Source organism: Nuphar pumila, chromosome 5 (genome assembly GCF_984573655.1).
Source record: "Nuphar pumila chromosome 5, dmNupPumi1.hap1.1, whole genome shotgun sequence".
Classification (NCBI taxonomy): domain Eukaryota; kingdom Viridiplantae; phylum Streptophyta; class Magnoliopsida; order Nymphaeales; family Nymphaeaceae; genus Nuphar; species Nuphar pumila.
This window is the reverse complement of record NC_143253.1, coordinates 9,802,469-9,822,067: the sequence shown is the minus strand read 5'-3', so window position 1 is coordinate 9,822,067 and position 19,599 is coordinate 9,802,469. Positions and strand designations below refer to the sequence as shown.

Here is a 19,599-nt window from a genome sequence, read left to right as displayed (position 1 = left end):
GGTATGCTTTTTACCTCCCTTATACGAGTGAAGACATCCTTGTCTCGGTGGGCAGTTTGGCCATCAGGTATAGGGCAGCAGAAAATTTCTTGAGAGCGAAAAGATAAAATTAAGGAGAAATATTTTTTTCATTAAAAAAGTATATCTCTTTCTATACCAAGGATCCATTGGTTTCTATATGAATAGAACGATAGATCCATCCATTGTTGCGATTTGGATTTGGATTTGGATATCTTTTCATTCACTTTTTATAATGAAATATTTGATTCCAAGAATTGCGCTTAGCGCCCCCCCTCTCCGCTCATGAAACGGGATGAAAAAATTAAGCGCTTCTCTTATATGGGATAGCATGGGAATAATTCCTCGTGTTTTTTTTTCACATTTTTGACAAAAAATTCCTATTTTTCCTACTTCAAAACATAATTGGAGAGAAAAACAAACTTTTCAAAGTCTTCCAAGATAGTTGTGGAAAGTTGACAATACCATTTCTCTAGGCCGTTCTTTCAAAAAAACATTTTTTTTTTTTGAAAGGCAGGGTGGGGTTAGGCAGACCCCTACCAGTTATACAACTATACTATTGGGTTTTGAACCTGCAACATCCCAAGGTGACGTACACTAGCTTAAAAAGAACCATTTCTCTAGGCTGAACTCAAGCTTGAATACCACGTCATGTTAGACGTTGAGAAAAAAATATTTGGAAGTTTTTACCAATAAAGAAAGGTTTCTTGGTTTCTCAATAACATTTTCTTAGCCTTAAAAAGTATTCAAGTCCTTGTTGGCTTCATTAATTCTCATGCCAAACAACTCGTGCATTAAATGATTTGGGTCATCGAGAATTATTGCCACAAGCTTCCAAAGCCATCTACAGATAAAACAAAGTTTGGCTCAGCCCTTTACTCTTGTTTGAATCTTTGAACACTTTTGCGTTTACTAGTCCTTGGGACCTCAACCAGTCTCAAACACGACCTTAGATGCAAGAGTTGATCAATTCCATTACATGCATTGTAGGCTGTAGGTCACTTGAAAGTTAAGGAACACAGGACCCAGATGGACCCATCCTGCAACTTGATTGTGGAGAACGTGGTTTGCTATCCGCAGGTCCAGTGATCATAAATGTGAAACAACTGTCTTCATAAATGTTGGATAAATGCTACTTTCTTTTCATGTTTCTTCTTTTCTATTTTATTTGGAAAGAGTGATATTTTTTTTTGGATTTATAACCTGAAGAAACCGCACCGGGCATGAAGACCTTGTCCTATCGCACTGGCGATACAAGAGTGGTATTTGAATCCAAGATTCCTGAATGTTCAATTAGATTTATTTCTAGGAATCATTATTAATTTTATGGATCTTAAGGATTTTGTTTATGCATATTCAAGATGTGGGTCAAGATGGAAGAACAGTGACCTGCTCCACTTTTTTTCTTTTTTAATAACCCAGGACAACTGCTTCACTCACTTGCAAGTTAATTGATGTAAAAAAAAACCCATGTCCTTGCTCATTAGGGAGTACACCCAGCTTCAGCCTTGCAGCAAGGGATGCAAACCCATGTGTTTCGAACTCGTGATGTCCCTTCAACTTGGTGACGTTCTTGAGTCACCGCGGTTAGATGAGCGAAACCCTCATGGGCCTAAGTTTTTTTTTGCTTTGTTTAAGATAATCAATCTGGGGTTAGGCATACCAATTCAACTGTTTTAATATGTAGAAAAATGTGAAAACTTAAGATGGTACAAGAATTGAGATGTTAAAATTAGCTCCATCAACTTATCAAAGATTGCACCACCCAGTATGGCAACAGATATTTCACATGGATACTCCAATTTAGTTTAGTGTTGTGCCCCTGCGACTGTTCCAGCGCGCCATGTTTTCACCTTTCTTTTCTTGATGTAAATACCTCAAATAAGCCCGTAACAGCGACATTGGCTAGGAAAAATAGATCGGCCTAAAAGTGTAGGGATGGGTCACGGACTGGTCTGTCCCATTAATTTAATTTAGCGGTCCAATCGGCCGTTAGCCAGAACCATCAATTGACGGGTCGGATCTGGGCCTGGTTTGGTTGGCACATTGCTGAATGGCTGACCCATGGCCCGCCCATCATGGGCCTAAGTGGGCCAAGCTGGCCCGATGAATTCAGCGAACCAAGCACAAAGCACACTTAATTATGCACTATAGACCGACAACAGCTTAATCTTAAGAAATGGAAGCTAGGCAGAACAATGATGTATTTAATTAATCCAAAATGGAGTACATATCTATCTAGTTATAACTGTCAGAAAGTAGGCAATAATGGATATGACTCTCAAAAATTCATGCCCAGGGATGGACATTGGGAAGGGCCCCATGGACATGGACTGACCCACTTTTGGGTCCATGTATGGTTGATATGGTAGGACTTTAATTTCATGGGGTTGTGGTGCAAGTTTTTGAAAGTCTCGGCCAAGTTCAATATAGACTAGGTCCTGTCCTGATAGTCTGAACCAAATTGAAATTGATCTTGGCCTTTCTCAGGCGCCCAATTGACCGATCTGGTTTAGAACTAGTTTCTCATGACGCTGGACCATCTGCAGCATCCTCCTCAAACTGGGAAAGTCCTAGTATGCTTCTTCACTATTGAAAAATTTGTCTAGAAAGAGACTAGTATCAATGAAAATTATGGGGTTGGATCTTAGAGTGACTTGCCACACTACTGCCCAATCTGCATCAGAAAATGCATATATATCAGGGTTGCCCGTTAGAAGCTTCTTTTCCATAATTAAAGGGGCAGTTAGGATCCTCGAATCTCAGATCCGAGGATCTGGGTTGGCTTTGGGCATGCCAATGTAGTGTCCGCCCCATGTTGAGATTCGAGTCTATGTGAGCAAAGGATCTTAGTTCAAGGATTTGAAATCCCTGGTATTAGGGGTGGCAATCGGGTCGGGTTGGTGGGTTGGCGTGTCAGCATACCTCAACCCGAACCCGACCCGTTTATTAAACGGGTCGGCTGTGGCAAACACGAACCGACCCGTTTAATAAACGGGTAACCCGACACGACCCGCCAACCCATTTAATAAATGGGTTGGGTGGGGTAAACGGGTTTTCAGGTTCGCGGGTCAGGTTGGCGGGTCGGGTTGGCGGGTTGACAGATCAGGTTGGCAGGTTGGCGGGTCGGGTTGGCGGGTTGACGGGTCGGGTTGGCGGGTTGGCGGGTCGGGCAGACGGGTTGGCGGGTTGACCCACCCGCCTAACCCGTTTATTAAACGGGTTGGCGGGTTGGCATACCCCCAACCCGAACCCGACCTGTTTAATAAACGGGTTACGCGGGTCGACCTGTTTATTAAACAGGTTGGCTTAAGCCCAACCCGAACCCGCCTAAGAGGCGGGTCGGGTTGGCGGGTCGTGTCAGAAATTGCCACCCCTACCTGGTATAAAGGTCTGTGACAAATATTGCGAGATTTATAAAAAATCTTGAGAAATTGCTTGAAAGTTTAAAACGATAATTTCTTGCAAGATTTTCAAAGCATAACAAATATTGCTGAGATTTACATTTTTAACAGATATTTATCGTGAAAACCCCAGAGATTTTATTTTTTAATGTATTTTCTTATAAAAATATTTTTTTATTTTTAATTTATTTTTTATTGCCGAGATTTTGCAGAAAAAATGCAAGATTTATGAAAAATGCTTCTTCGGAATTGTGATTTGTTTAGACATCCTTGCAAAACACAGACCATGTGAGCTATTAACGCAGGTTTATATTTAATACAATCGGTTGTAGGTACAATCTAGTTAAAATATCACGATACAAGTTGTTTTGACTCAATCTAATTACCTCGTAGATGTGTACATAAGTGGATAACGACTGATGGATCATTTTTTTTTTTTTATGCTTTTCTGAGTCTAGAAAAATCAGTGCATTTTCAAATGTTGATTTTTGCAAAGCCGGAAAACCTGTACACAGGTCAGATTCTGGCGATTCAAAAACTGGTTCCCACTAAAAACAATATGTAGATCACATCCATGGGGTCTCTTGGACCAAAAACTATAAAAAAAAATTAAAGTTGCCGACTCATTTGCACATACAAACGACTGTAGCAACTATTAACCTGATTAACACCGATGCTAAAATGAACCTTTCTTCTCTTTGTGGTATACGATTTTTTGGGTTGGGGTCAATAGACTAAAGATGTAAACACATCTTAATGAACTACTACTAGCTTTTTTGTCAAAGAATTTGGAATTGTAGCTTGGGCCTTGCCTACCATATACCTCTCTACAGACTGCAGCGGCATAGCTCCTGTAGTATGGACTTCATTTTCATAATTTTTCCATGCCTTCACTATAGAGCAAGTTTAGAAGTGAGAAAATAGTAGAAAAAAGTGAGGGTAGGAAAGAAAAAAATTACATCTTTTTCAAAAAGAAAGTTTTGCTAAAAAGTATAAATTTTTATAGTAAAAATTCCTCCACCATTGGGGGGAGGGATGAAGGAATTTTTCCTATCCTCCACCACCATCCCCTGCAACGTCAATAGCAACACTTCTCCACCGCCACCACCATACCACCACCACTTTCTCATCACTGCTACCGCCTTCATGCATTTCACATCGGCTAAGCCGGTAGCACCAAAGAAGCAGAATCAGTAGCAAAAACAACGGCTATTGCCGGCCTTCCCCGAGGCCCCCGAGTTTTGAAACAGTGTCGGTTGCGATCCCAATGACACCATCCACGTTAAGATGGCCCTCGACACCACCTACCTCCATGACACCATCATCGGAAGCCTCTCCATCCTTCAGGAAGGCTCTTGCTCTTGCACCGGTTGGCCACCACCCACCATCAGGCAAAGCTCCACCGCACCGTGCTCTCCACATTCCCCTATGTAGAAGGGGATAAGGAGGAGGCAGACAATGAGGTAGGAGATGATGGGGGTGTGTGATCGACCCACCTCTTTCTCTCTCTCTCTTTCTCACACACACAAATACACATTTTTTTCATTACATCATTCTTATGCTACACAAACAAGCAAAAATTTTTTGTTTGAAAAAGTTATCGTATCAAAACTTCTCATAGTCAAACTTTTCTTTTTCTATAAAAAAATTTCTTGCTTCCAAATGTGCCTAGGGTTTTTGAACCACCACTCATTTTGAGAGGAGTGTGGTATTACTTCTCAAAGAAAAAATATACACAGTTCGCACAGAGAAAACATGGCTACATTTTTTTAATAGACTCAAATTCTTTAACAAGGTTCATCATTCATAACATATAAAAATAAAGATTACATGAATGTTCAATGACAAAAAATTGAACATTCATGGAAACTAACAAAAATCTTTGTTGCATGGTCAAAGTAGTTGATCACCACCGGCCTCCGCTCATGTACTTGAAACCTATAATTGTAACTATTTAGGGAGGTAAATCTACAACTAAATAATAAATATTTATAAGCAATAAATAACTTTAACTTACAATTGTAATGAACTCTAAGCCCCTATTCTGAGTTAAGTTTTTGATATACCACAAAAGATTTGTATATTTTAAATTTCTTCCTTAACTCTCTTAATCTAACAGTCACTCACAACAGAGTTTAACACTAGGTCAGCTATACCGGTTATAGTTGTTTATGAGTATAATAACTTGTGTAGAATACCCCGATTATACATTGTTAGCTAAACTATAAATCATACATTCTTAGTGATCCCCGGATCACCAGGCACTGCAGTGAAACAACAAAGGGAACCCCACCGGTAGCTAGTCGGCTCCATCGGTAACTAGTCGGGAGGTCAGGCTCAAACTCGGCATGGTTTATGTTACATTCTAACCATAAATGGATTTCAACCATCTGTAGTTGTCTAGAGTCCTAGATACTTTGTGAATATAAAACCTTAAGTCATATCTTAAGTTCATTACATTGAACATTACTCTCAAGCTTGTGTTTCACACGTTATCTCACGAGTGCCATCATGAAATAATCACGATGGGTCTTATTCTTAATCTTAATCATACTAGGGTTTACACTTTGTATCATGCTAAATCATCAGCAACCCACTCTCCATGGTGGTTGCACTCTGGCTGCGATCCAGGTAGTCATTTCCACAGGTCGTCCCTTTCAAGATTTAAAAGGTTAAGCATGCTAATCTTAATTTAAATTCAGATAACACCACTAAACTCAAGAGACTCAAGGCTAATGACAATTCTCATCACCATACATGTTATTCAAAGAGTATAACACAGATATACTGTAAAAAAATAATCGTTATTTCTAACATGCATAACATATCATCACCGACATATGCATGCATTCATCTCATTGCAATTAACTCTTGCATGATCATTCTGTGCATATCATGCTCATACTCAAGAGATACATTCTAAACATGCAAACATACAACAAACAATGATAATACACAATGCGACATGATTTATTCAAAGCTAAGGTTACTTATAATATCTCTTACCTCAAATGTGAATGCTACACTCTAGTCGCAATAGAGTCTAAACTGGCTCTAACAATACAATCTGATCATCACATAAGTATGTTCATATGAATACACAAACATTATTTATATTTTGACAAAATTATAAAAAATACCCCTCTCGAGGTGATCTGTCAGGCCTTGATTTTTGTGCCCTTAGTTTGGTCAAAACCATAGAACATGAAGATTTCTCTCTATGATATGAATCCAACTCACCAAATCTCACTCAATTATAAGTTTGGGGTGCGAAGTTATGCCCATTTTACTTAATTGGATATTGGATATACATAAGGGTAATTTGGTCATTTTAACTCTTTGATTTGACCTAACTCATCCTAAGTCATTTCGGTCTAAGTTTGGAACACTAGGTTCACTGAACATAGTCCAAACTCAACTGGATTTGGGTTCAAACTCAATTGAATTCTCAAAAATCCATAATGGATCCACTTACTAAGAAGTGTGGATCCATATCCAGTTTGGTGTAACAGGATTGGATTCAACCATTTTAACTGAGTTCAGTTTGTCTCAGTTAGGAACAAACTGGATTGATTCAGTTCTATCCCAATAAAAAATAGACTGAACTAGATCCAGTTCAGTTCCAAACTAGATCTATAATAAATTACAAAATAGGTTCAGATCTAGTCTTGATCTAGATCCAGAACTATCAGATTGGATCTAGACTCAATTCTAATATGGATCCAGAACTAATCCATCTAGCTATAGATTGGATTAAGGTTCAGTTATATATTGGATCCAAAACTAATATGAATAGTCTCGAATAAGATCCAGTTCTGATATGGATCTAGGACTGATTCATCCAGACCCATACTAGATCTAGACCCAATTCTGTATGGATCTGGTTCAACTTGGATCAATCTAGGTCAACTGGATCGAATTGGACCCAGACTTGGTTTGGTTCAATTCAACACAAACCCAAACAGGGAATTGAGATCCTATCAGACCCGACTCGGTCTAATTCAATCATAACCGGTTCGATCGACTGAGTCGGGTTTAAGACTCGTTGAACATACTCAGCCTGGACTAACCCGAACCAAGTCAGTTTTAGTGAGACTCAACTTGGTCTTGGTTCATACCCAGACCGGTTTGGTTCAGTCCAGACTAATTCAGTTGGCCAAGACCCTTTAATTTTTTTCTGGGTTGGTCTAGGTCTCACCCAGAGCGACTCATCTGAGACCTGTCAGACCCAACTCGGTCGGGTTTACCCCCAAACCGAGTTGGCTCTGCCGACTTCCTGTTGAGGGTCGAGGTTGCTGTTGCAAGCTTCCACCCCTTCTGTCTCACTCTCTCTCCCTCATATCTCTCTCTCTCTCTCTTACACCAACATTGCATGAATATGAACATAAAAACAAAAGATTTATCCTTATAAGAAGGCAATTTATAAACTTGTGGCAAGCTCTTTGTGCTTGGTATAGAGTTTAATGAGTGGTCGACTCAAGTATATGAGAACCTGAAAGCATATACTGGACTGCATCCATTCATGAAACATACTAAGATTTTCCCTTAAAACAAAGACTAATCATTATTGATTTTCTTGTGAAGATTAGGCTTGCGACCCTGACATGAATCATTCAGTATGTGAATTTGTCTCTCCATGAAAGCATTATTACCTATTGCTTGTCCAGTTGTGAAAATACTGCCACATCCAAGACCGAGAATTAAGATAAAACCTATTTGAAGAGAAAATACTATAGGAACAATGGACTTATATGCAATCACTTATGCATGCTAAAGATGAATAAAGAAGACACTAGCGAGTGATATATAAAAGAAACCTAATGCATGATAACAATTAAAAAGTCATGCATTAGGCTGAACATATCATAGACGAGTAGTTTGTCGCCACTTCGCCTATCTTACACCAACTTTATGAATGATTCCCACACGATTTTAACACATGATATAGCCCACATATAGAAACTTGACACTGCATTTTTATGTTACAGTTATCAAGAGTGGCAGCAAGAGCAGCAGGGAATCAAGAGGACATGAGCATAAGACTAAAAACAAGCAAGCAGGGTGCATCCAAAGTTCAAACACCCAGATGTGTTACTGAATGTATTAGAAGTCTCACATTAATTTCAAGCTGTTCCTAAATGCCCATGAAAAAAAATACTTAAAATTACAAACTAAATGCAAGAACACACCCATAACAAAAGGAACTTAAATGATGAAACCACATGATCTCCAGGTTGTTCATACTAATAAATGAAAAGATAGCTTTGTTGGATCATTTTTCAGATCACACAGTTTCACAATCGTCATCATGATATAAAACACGAAATAAATCAAGAAATACAACAGTGTAAATAACATGATTAACAGATGACAGAAACAGTAACAGGGAGCAAGCATGACATTTTCCGCATCAGACCAAAATCCAGACGACAGCATAAGATTAAACAGATGCATAGAATATAAAGAAAACAACAGGAACATGTTTAGTTTATGTAATAGGCTAAGGCGTACGAAAGTACTCCCCTTAGAGAAGATTCGCCCCCACATACTGTGCAAGTCAGGGTCTCTTCGAACCAAAGTTGCAGAACAACCCCTTTCGGGATAACCAAGGAAAGAGAGAGAGAGAGAGTAACAGAGAGATGGGAAATCGCAGAGCTTCGGCCAGAAATCGCCTGTCTCAACCTCTCCCATTATTCATTCCCATAACCCGCTACCATTCCCATAACCCGTTACCGAATCCAAAGAAACTTTGGGTAAAAAGATATTGGATATGGCCCTAAAGGGCCAATTACCCGAACCCGAACCGGCTCGGCACGGCGGGCAGATGCGCGCGCGTGTGTGTGGTGGTCATCCCACTCCCTTGTTCTCAGGAACAAGTGTATGAGTCCACTAATTGCTTATAAAGCTCTCAGAAAACTCAAGCAAAAGCAATATGGGACTATTCCACCTCATCAAGACCACCTCTTTCAAAACAGCCCAGTTTCTCCTTTGAATTCTCTCTACCCTCCTTCTTACACCTAACAAGCTTTACCATGTCGTTTAGAACCATGAAAGAAATAATTACCTAAGATCGAAGAACACACACACACAAGCAGCACTCTACCCAGTAGGCCCCCGTCCCATAGTGCATTGTTCGGAAGCCATTGCAAGACATGGTCACCCAAAGCGCAATAGAACAAAGATGCTTTAAAGTCTCCATCCCCAGTCAGCACACACACACACAAGAGCATCATGCCGCTACCAGCAGGGGTGGTCCGACTGGACGTCCATCAAAGCCAAGCACTGTTGCACAACACTAGGCATGGGATCTCTCCGCAACACAAATTCCCATGTACGCTTCATACCTACTGGACCCTCAAAAATTTCCCTCTAGCTGCCTCGTAGAGGTTAGAAAAAGCATCACGAAGTCTACCATCACCCAATCAATGATCCTGCCAAAACAGGGTCGACCCACCATCGTCCACTCGAACTACTTGACAAAAATCGTTGAGCACAAAGATCCACCCTTTCCAAACACCCGATCCCCTCTTCCATCTACTATTTACCGACTAGTTCCAAGGCCAACCATCCGACAAATATTTTTTAGAGAATATAGTAGCAATCCCACCTTGACAATTAAAAATATTGGTAGTGAGTGTGGTAACTCACCATTGGAGTCCTTCAACACCAACACTTGACTCCCCCCCCCCCCCGAGATCTCAGCAAAGCATCTTATAACCATCCAAAGAGACCACATGTTGCGCTCTGTGGCCTCACCCAAAATGAATAAATCGTCTGCAAAAAGGTGTGAAATAGTAACACACTGTGAGATCATGCATACTTAGAACAATCCAAGGGATTGGAGGGATGAGAGCATAACCGATAGGGCCTCGATGGCAATGATAAAGAGAAGAGGCGAAAGCGGGTCACCTTGGTTCAGCCCCCTCAGTGGTTTAAAAACTCTCCTCTCGTCCCATTAATTGACACGACCATCGAGAACATCCATTTTCCTCCGAATCCCATGTTTTGCATACAATTTAATAAAGAATGACAGTCTAAGAAATCAAAAGCTTTCTCCAGATCAATTTTGAAAATGAAAGATTTCTTACCTGAAGCTCTCTGATGGAGTGTAAAGCTTAATATGCCACCATACATGACTCGTGTAACCTCCTACTCGGAATGAAGGCGCTTTGAGATTGAGAAATAAGCGGGTTGAGAAACAACTTCATGCTCTAAGCCAGAAGCTTAGAGACAATCTTGAACACCGAACCCACCAAGGAGATGGGTCTAAACATATCGATATCATTAGTTTGCGGGTCCTTCAAGATGAGAATGAGTAAGGACTTGGCCAAAGAGTGGGGCACCTTTGCATTAGAATGAAATTTAGACATGAGCTGCAATAGATCACCATTTACAAAGTCCCATGATTCCTTAAAAAACTCAATAGGAAACCCATATACCCCAGGTGTTTTCCCATTGAGCAAACTCCACACTGCCTTTTTAATATTCTCAAGTGAGAAGGGTACAATGCTGGCCATATGGGTTTCTTTCATTTAAGACATTAAAATTCATGGCAGACATGTCGAAATCAATACCAACACGCTTAGAAAACCATTGCAAAAAGAGCGTGGAAGCAACCGCCAAGATTTGCTCACCGTGGAAAACTTGGCCATATATAAATGACCATCGATGAAATACCATTGGCTCTTCTCCTCAAAGTGGCCCTCATGTGAAAGTATCCAATGCGCCTTAGCAGATTGACGCCATCTAATGAATTTATGTGTTCTCCATCAACCAATGTTTAGGATTAGATTTTGACACAACCTCTCCAACCTAATGGCCTCCAATGCGTCATGAACACATTTCACTTTCTCTTGGATAATCTGCAATTGCAATTCCCAAGTCTCAACATACTTGAATTTGGCCAAACATCTCATTTTGTTCCCATCGATCAGCTTGCTTGTCACCAAGGCAAGATTACCATGGATTTTTAAGACAGCCCATCTACTCAAGCATGGAGCCTCAAGCCACTGTTTCTGTAAATCATCAATTAAACCCGACTCCCGGAACCACCACAACTCTAAACAAAATGATTTTTGGGTGCGAAGACCACCTACCCCCAATTTAACTAAATCATAGCATGATCAGAGATAGAAAAATGTTCAGCTATATTATGCATATCATGGAATTGCTGCAACATTGGTAGGAAAATCAAGCACCTATCCAAGCAGCACAATACAGGGGCCATCATCCTCTTATTCGACCAAGTGAAGTGTGCTCCTTGCATGAGAAGGTCCGTAAGGCTGTGATCATCGATAAAACTCGCAAACCTTCGCATATTCCTCGAGTACAATTGGGCCAAAGTGAAATCATCCAACCTTAGAGGTGAATTGAAATCACCGCCTAATTAAGCACCAATGTGCAGTTTAGCCCGGGACAAAATTGTTCCCAATTCCTTTAAGCTCCTTCCAAAAAGTCTTTTTGAATGGGCTAGTACGTGGACCATACACATTGGTGACCAAAATGGGGGCAGCAGCCCCGGGTACCCTCACTAGTATAGGGATTATGCACATGTATGCATATGAATTACAACTAAGGAGTAGCTGGACAAGCCATTGAGTTCGATGGGTTGGGTAACCCGGAGATTGTGGGCCAGGATGTTGGCATATCATTCAAGAGTGCAGTGGATGTCCAACAGCAACTGCCACAATGGGAACACATCCGACGGTGGCTTTGCCTACACAATTATGGCTATAAGCAGTGGGGAGTGCAATGGTGGAAACCCAGCTCAAGTGGCTAGCTGGGTCAGCTTCTACTAATGATTTTGCCAGCAATTTGAGGTGGACCCAGGTCAAAATATCTCCTGCTGCTAGATCTGCCATAAACCCCCTATAAGAGATGACCATGAGATGAAAAAAAGTTTGTAATCACTAGTTGGTCTCTCTCTCTCTCTCTAGTAGGTAAACAGAAAAGAGAGGTATATCTGTACTCTATCAATAATAAGAAGCAAAAAGTTTACCTTGTTTATATTTTCTGTCCAAAAAAGAAAAGAATGATAAAGTGGTGCATGTTGAACATCAACCGAAACTCTCCACAAGCCCTTCAATTTTAGCATCATATTAAATTTTTAAGGGAACATTCCATTTAGAGGACTCACATTTGCCTGATATTTTAAAAGGAGTTCCATGATTTCTGAAAAAAGACATTTCAAGACCTAACTTTTAAATGAAAATGTTAAATAGACACCGCAGATGGATTAATTAAGGACAACTGTGAGTTATGTATGACAAAATTATTGAACTGCTCCCTGTAGCATAATTAAATAGGGAGGGATGCCAACCTTTTGCCCCCAATTCCAAATATATGAGTCACACGTTTACTTTTTCCTGAATTGTTCTACTGTATCTCATATCAGGAATTTTAGAAAAGTGAGACCTATATTTGTAATTAGGGGCAAAAGGTAGACCTCTCAATGAAGTTTTTTCCAAAATAGGCAAAAACACACATTTTCAAACCAAAGGTTAAAAATAATATTTTATATAAACGATAGCCATGTAAGATTATCTTGAGTCTCTATCATCGGGGGCGAACATACACCACCCTCTCCTATCTGACGGTTACAGCGTAAAGTTGGCACCTAAATTTTTACTACCCAAGCACAAGAGAGGTCCCTTAATGGTGATGCCCATGTAAGATGGCTTGGAACTTGGCTGGTTTATGGTCTAAGTTGATTGAAACACATTGGCAGTCACGCACGATGGTGATGCCCATGTAAGGTGCTGCTATTGATGAAAAGGATCACCTTTTATTTTTTGAATTTATAACCCTAAGAAATTGCACCTGAAGACCTGGTCGCACTAGCTCAGCCTGCCATGCCTATGGTCGTCATGCTGGCAGCGTAAAACCCGGTGGCTAGTACCCCTGCCCGAGGAGCCTATGCTATGCATTGGCTTGAGTAAAGGAGCAACACCCATGAGAATCGAACCTTGACTGCCTAGGACCACTTGATTTGATCATTCTTCCTTCATTAACCACTTAATAATGAGGGTAGATTCTGTGTTCTGGCCGGAGTACTTTACAAAGTCATGTGCTGACTCACATCACCAGTTACCTTAGCACAAGTGGATAAACCTGTTTCAAAGATGAGAATATGATGGGCATGAGACATTCCGATCAGTATTTGAAAACTCACCGGATCAACGAGGTGACTGTTGATTTGTCCATACTCATTCTCTTGCTAGGTTAATCCAGTGAATGACCCGGAACTCACACGCCTTGGTCAGGTCGTGAGCTGACTTAGCCATCGGACAAATTTTGGCATAATTAGGTCAAGTCAAAGGTTGATTCGGTCAAATCATATATTCAATAATGAACGAAAGTTTAATCTTCTTTCCTTTTTTTACTGAATCTGATCACATAGATGTGATCTACCTTATTGATCTTATAGGTATTCATTATCAAATCACAGAATTTTGACAAGTGAGTAGATTTTTACAAGGTATAAAAATCAATGGTCTACATTTTTTATAAATTATTAAATCTTAAAAAATTGTATTTTTAGGGGTTGAGGTTAGAATAAAAAAGTGTTTGTTTGAAGAAAGTCAATACTAATCTCTTGACATATGACAAGGTGACAGGCTCCGGTCATAATATTTTTTAAAGTCAAATATTAGATAGTAATAGTATTTCTCTTGAACAGAGCAGGCATAAGACCCATGATTGTTAGGTCTCGTATCAAAATAAAGACTTCAAAGAACTCACTTAGGGGTAAAAACTGTATTTTGATGTATTCTTGTCAAGCTTTAGTCCTTTAGAGTTTGAGTCTTAGTAGGAACAATTAGACCTAACAAAAATGTTTTGATACTTAATCTCATATTTATATATCTAGTCGCGTGAAACCAAGGCAGAATGAGAGAAACAAAATGTATGTGAAGCCAAATATTGCTATTTTATACCAACCTGAGAGGAAGAAAGTCTCAAGTATAAGAATAATGAACTTGTGAAACATGTTCTCAAAAATTTTAAAGAAAAATAAATTTTGATTGGATCTTAAATAATCATCATTCCCTCTTGTCACAAGCCAATCACTCAAGGGTAGCCACTTTTTCACAAAAGCATAAGTTTTATTGCATAGATCATGCATCATAGAAATGCAAGAGTCTAGTCACATGAATCCTAGGATTGAGGTGTGCACGAAGAACTATGTCCTTTTGCATCTTGAACCACATGGTCTAAGTGCCTTTGACCTCCCTCGCTAAGATGGGACACCCTACATTTGTTTGGTCCTCCTCAGTAGGAGCGCCTATGGATTGTGTCTCCTTCTTGTGATACGCCTTGCTCTGATAGCCCAATATTTTTCCTCTCCTGTGGAAATAAAGTAGTCAATAGGAGACAAGAGCAATTGCAAGTTCATACCAAGTCAATAATATGGATGGATACTGCTTAATGAGATGGTGTACAACAACCCTTAAGTTCCTCATTTTAAGAAAAGTCAAGATCAATACCAAGTTGTTTTTAAATAGACCCAAACGAACTAAACAACCCAATTGATTTTTAAAATTGACCTGACCTTGTTCGATGAAACCCAAACAGTCTCGACAACCCAATTCTCAGTTTTAAACTAGCATAATCTGTTTAGACAAGACCCAAATAGTTTTGACAACCGACTTGTTTTCAAAAGTGGCCCAACCTCGTTCGGTGAGACCCAAACGATCTTGACAACGCAACCTGTTTTCAAAACCGGCTTGACTTCATTCAGTGTGATCCAATCCATCTCAATAATTTATTTGGTTTTCAAGTCAGTCTGACCCCATTTCACAAGATGTTGGGGTGTCTATTTCTTTGTTATGAATAAAATCACATTCGATTAACGACAAAGAGAGGCATATGTATTCATCCAATTTTTTGGCGATGCCCAAGTATTGATATTTTGAAAAACATTTTCTCAGGTTCTAAAGCTGAAATCTCCAAAATCTTAGGTTATTTCACACATCTTAGCTTAGAAAAACTTTAAAAAATAGACGTAAATCTTAGAACTTTAGTAAAACTCAATTTTTTTTCTCTATATATGGCATAAACGTTTTGTCTTTCCCCCGTTGCATTGTTCCCTTTCTGTTCTAGATCACAAAAGTTTTGTCGTCTCCGCCTATCATTTTTTCCTTTTTAGTTCACATGCAAAAGTTTTGTCATCCATTGCGGGACTACAAAAACATTTTGCCATCAAGTTTTGTCATCCATTGCAGGATGACAAAATCATTTTGTGGTCTAGTGCTTAGGAATCCGAAACCCAAATTATGTCAGTTCAAGAAAATGAATCCGAAACCCAACCCTTGTAATTAATTTAAAGGGCGTTCAAAACCAATACTTACACTAAAAAAAAGCATGTAAAATACTGGGGTCAAGTGTGGTCAGACATCCAGTTTTGTTTGGTCAGGTTTTGGGCCAATCCAAATAATATTCGGATGGGAATTTTTCATTCAGATACCCTGGCATTAAGGTCTGGGTCGGGTTGGGTATCCTACCGAAAACCCGATCTGCTGATGACATCCCTAAATAAAAACATGATCATATCACAGTACTTTTATATTGATTATTGTTGGCTGCTATTTTCCCACTTTCAACCATGGCTTTACCGATCAAGCTCTTGACATCTTACCCATACAATATATTCAAATAGTGACCCGGCCCAGATTCTACATTTCAAAGGTATACGTACCATTTCAAAGAAATTCCCAAGAAATTGATACACACGAAAAAACTTTACGGTGAAGATGCTTCTGAAATCTTAGAAAAAGAAATTTAAAAAACTACGTATTAAATATCTTTCTGCACCTTATAAACACATGAGCAGGGCTGGTAAACGAGCTGAACGAACCGAACAGGAGCTGTTCGGTCTCGGCTCATTAAATAATTGGAATAGCTTGAACTATGCTCGTGTTCGTCACGAGCTTAGCTTGGCTCGGATCTGTCACGAACAATACTTGTTCGTACTTGTCTCATGAGCAGTTCGAACAGCCAAACAAGCGGAGTTTTTGCTGGGCTCGAGCTCGAACTCACATAGCCATTTTTTTTACTGAAATGAAAGAAATTTAAAGGAAGAAATCTAAAATATTAAGTTTTTTTATCTGTTTCTTTTATGAAACTGACAACCATTTCGTCTATTTCTGTTATTAAATAAAATATTAAGTTTTTTAAATCAATTCAATTTCTTTTCAAATATTCATGATGAGATTTTGTCAGTAAAGTTTAGTGAAAAGAAAGAAGTGTAAAAAAAAAAAGGGTGATTGAAGTTACAAATTTACTTACAAAATGTGTGATGCAATATATAAAAAAATAATAATAAAATATTTAATTGAGGTTATAACTTTAATTATGAAAAAATATTTTATTACTCAAGGCTGGTGATGGTTTTTCTCCTATCATTTCAAATAATTTTTAAATATAAAATTAATATATTACATAGATGTCATCATTATTTAATTTTTGAATTAAAAAATAACGAAGACTCGATTTCATATTATTCACAAGTCGCCGCCTCCCTATCAATTGAAATTTCCCAAGAAGTAAACTAGAAATTTCATATTCACAAGGTTGATGATGACAGTGTTTACAAGTCAATCATTCACTTGGACTCGTAACATCATCGGTTCCACAAAAGGTACGTAGAAATATGTCATTTCTAGAAAATGAATCAGAAACCCAGTGAAAAGATCAGGTGCAATATGATTGCACAAAAAATTGTGCATTAAGCACCTCATCACCCTCCATCTTAGGGATAGGGTTGTCAGGTGTGGGGCCCAAGACCTGATGGAGGGTGATCAGGTACTTAATGCATATTTTCGGTGCAATCCTATTGCACCCGATCCGGACGGAAGCCCAACCCTTATACTTTCACTACTTGCACACACAAAAAGAAAAACATGTAAAATATTCTGGTCAAGTGAGTCTGATAAGAAATCCAGTTTTGGGCCAATCCAAATAATATTCGGATAGGAATTTTTCATGCCCATACCCCGGCATTAAGGTCTGGGTCGGGTTGGGTATCCGACCAAAACCGGATCTGCTGATGACAGCTGTAAATATAAACATGATATCACAGTACTTTTATATTGATTTGTGTTGGGTGAGGTCTAAGGCCACATAGACGTAGATAATTGAATGCAAAGCGTGCTAACTACGCGCAAGTCTTGCCTTCTTTTTCCACGTCTCATTGCCCTTATAGAATCAGTAGGCTGTTTCTTGGAGGCTTCCTAGATTAATTAGGAAAGAGAGGGGAAGACACTTGTTAAGGTCTTTCCTACACGAACTGCCCCACAAATGACTTGTTGCCTATAAATATACCACCGTAAGAGACTCATCTAAGTGCAAAAAAAATTTTTTGAGTGTTCAAAATGAAGAGTTACATAGGGCTTGTTGGAGTGTTGGTTGTGGCTCTTGTCTTGGAGGTGGGCTTGGCCCAGGACTCTCCTAGGACAATAGTCACTTCTGATTTCTTCAATAGCCTGCTTCCTAGTAGTGGCTGCGAGGAGGGGTATGGCTTCTACACCTATGATGCTTTCATATCAGCTGCCGAGAGTTTCCCCGGCTTCGGCACCACCGGGGGTGGCGATGTTCAAAAGAGGGAGCTGGCTGCCTTCCTTGCTAATGTCATGCATGAAACTGGCAGTATGTCACTCTAACCTTCTGTGGCACTCACCGCATGCACACATAACAGACATTGTTTATTTGATTTCTTTTAAACTATTGTTCAATGCCATTAGCACTAGTGAAGCATCTAATACTTCTCTAACTACCAACTTGTGTAGGCTTTTGCTCCATACAAGAGAAAAACCCTGATGGGGACTTTTGTAATCAAAGCTACACACAATACCCATGTGCTCCAGGCAAGAGATACTTTGGCAGAGGACCCATCCAACTATCTTGGTAATAATAGCCATGACCTCCCTGCTACTCCAGTTGTGTCATCACCCTAGTTTTGATCTCTCTCTCTCTCTCTCTCTCTCATATATTTTTAATTATGTGTGAATGTATAGGAATTACAACTATGGAGCAGCCGGACAAGCCATTGGGTTCGATGGGTTGGGTAACCCAGAGATTGTGGGTCAGGATGCTGTCATATCATTCAAGACTGCAGTCTGGTTCTGGATGTCCAACTGCCACAATGGGATCACATCCGACGGTGGCTTTGCCTCAACAATTATGGCTATAAACAGTGGGGAGTGCAATGGTGGAAGGCCAGTTGAAGTGGCTAGCAGGGTCAACTTCTACCGAAGGTTTTGCCAGCAATTCGGGGTGGACCCAGGTCCAAACGTTTCCTGCTAGATTTGGCAGTGCTCCTCAGAATAAATTTAGTCATGAACATGCTATGTGCTCCCTAGTTACTCTGCATGAGAGAGAGAGTTACAAAATATACACGTTCTCTATTTATAAGAATAAAGCTTTGATTTGTGGCTAGTCATTGCTCCGCTCTTGGGTAAGAACAGGCATATATAGAGACAAAATGGGCATTGGAAACTATATTAAAACCCCAAAAGCTTATATTACAGTAAATTACAGATATTTGAAAAAATTAGCATGCAAAATACACAAGTGAAGCAGGAGTACTTTTACCATCGTGATCACGATAAAAAATATATACAAAAGTATAGCATGATATTATGTGCTTGCTAAATAAAGCGCAAGAATTTACTTACTATTCTTAAACAATGATAAGGCAGGGTTTATATTTGGTACTAATGAAAGTATGGAACTATGGAGCTGGAAATCATAGGTTCAAGTTGTATCTACTTAACCAGACCATATAGATGTGTTCAGCATGGTTTCTTTGCTAAGGATCACAGCTTGAATCATGTTTTTTGATGTGAAAATGTGATCTTCTTAATCATAAAATTTTGGTACATTGTGGGCAGTTGATTTTTAAGGCCCTTAAAAAATCCTGCTTACATGTCACAATTGCATGCTTCAAAACTCATTTTTCTACTAAACAAATCTTTGTAGATCACATACATTGGGTCCCATCTATAAAAAAAGGTAAAAAAATAGGAAAAACAGTTATTTCTACATTCATTAGTGGCAAGTATTAGCGCTAAAAGAAATTATTTTGACATAAGAAGAATGTTGGGATGTCAACCGGTTGGATTCGGGTTGGATCTAGGCATTACCGAAATCGACTCAATCTGATCTGACTTAATCAGATTTG

The 19,599-nt window shown here is 39.4% G+C and overlaps 1 protein-coding gene across 1 annotated transcript; it reads left to right on the top strand.

Moving 5' to 3' along the window:
• Positions 1 to 17,777: 17,777 nt before the first annotated feature.
• Positions 17,778 to 18,863, top strand: LOC149836718 (endochitinase 4-like). Its single transcript, XM_090007086.1, has 3 exons — positions 17,778 to 18,065; positions 18,206 to 18,323; positions 18,434 to 18,863. Exons 1-3 carry the CDS (start codon positions 17,792 to 17,794, stop codon positions 18,720 to 18,722), a joined length of 681 nt encoding a protein of 226 aa, XP_089863212.1. The 5' UTR covers positions 17,778 to 17,791; the 3' UTR covers positions 18,723 to 18,863.
• Positions 18,864 to 19,599: the final 736 nt, after the last annotated feature.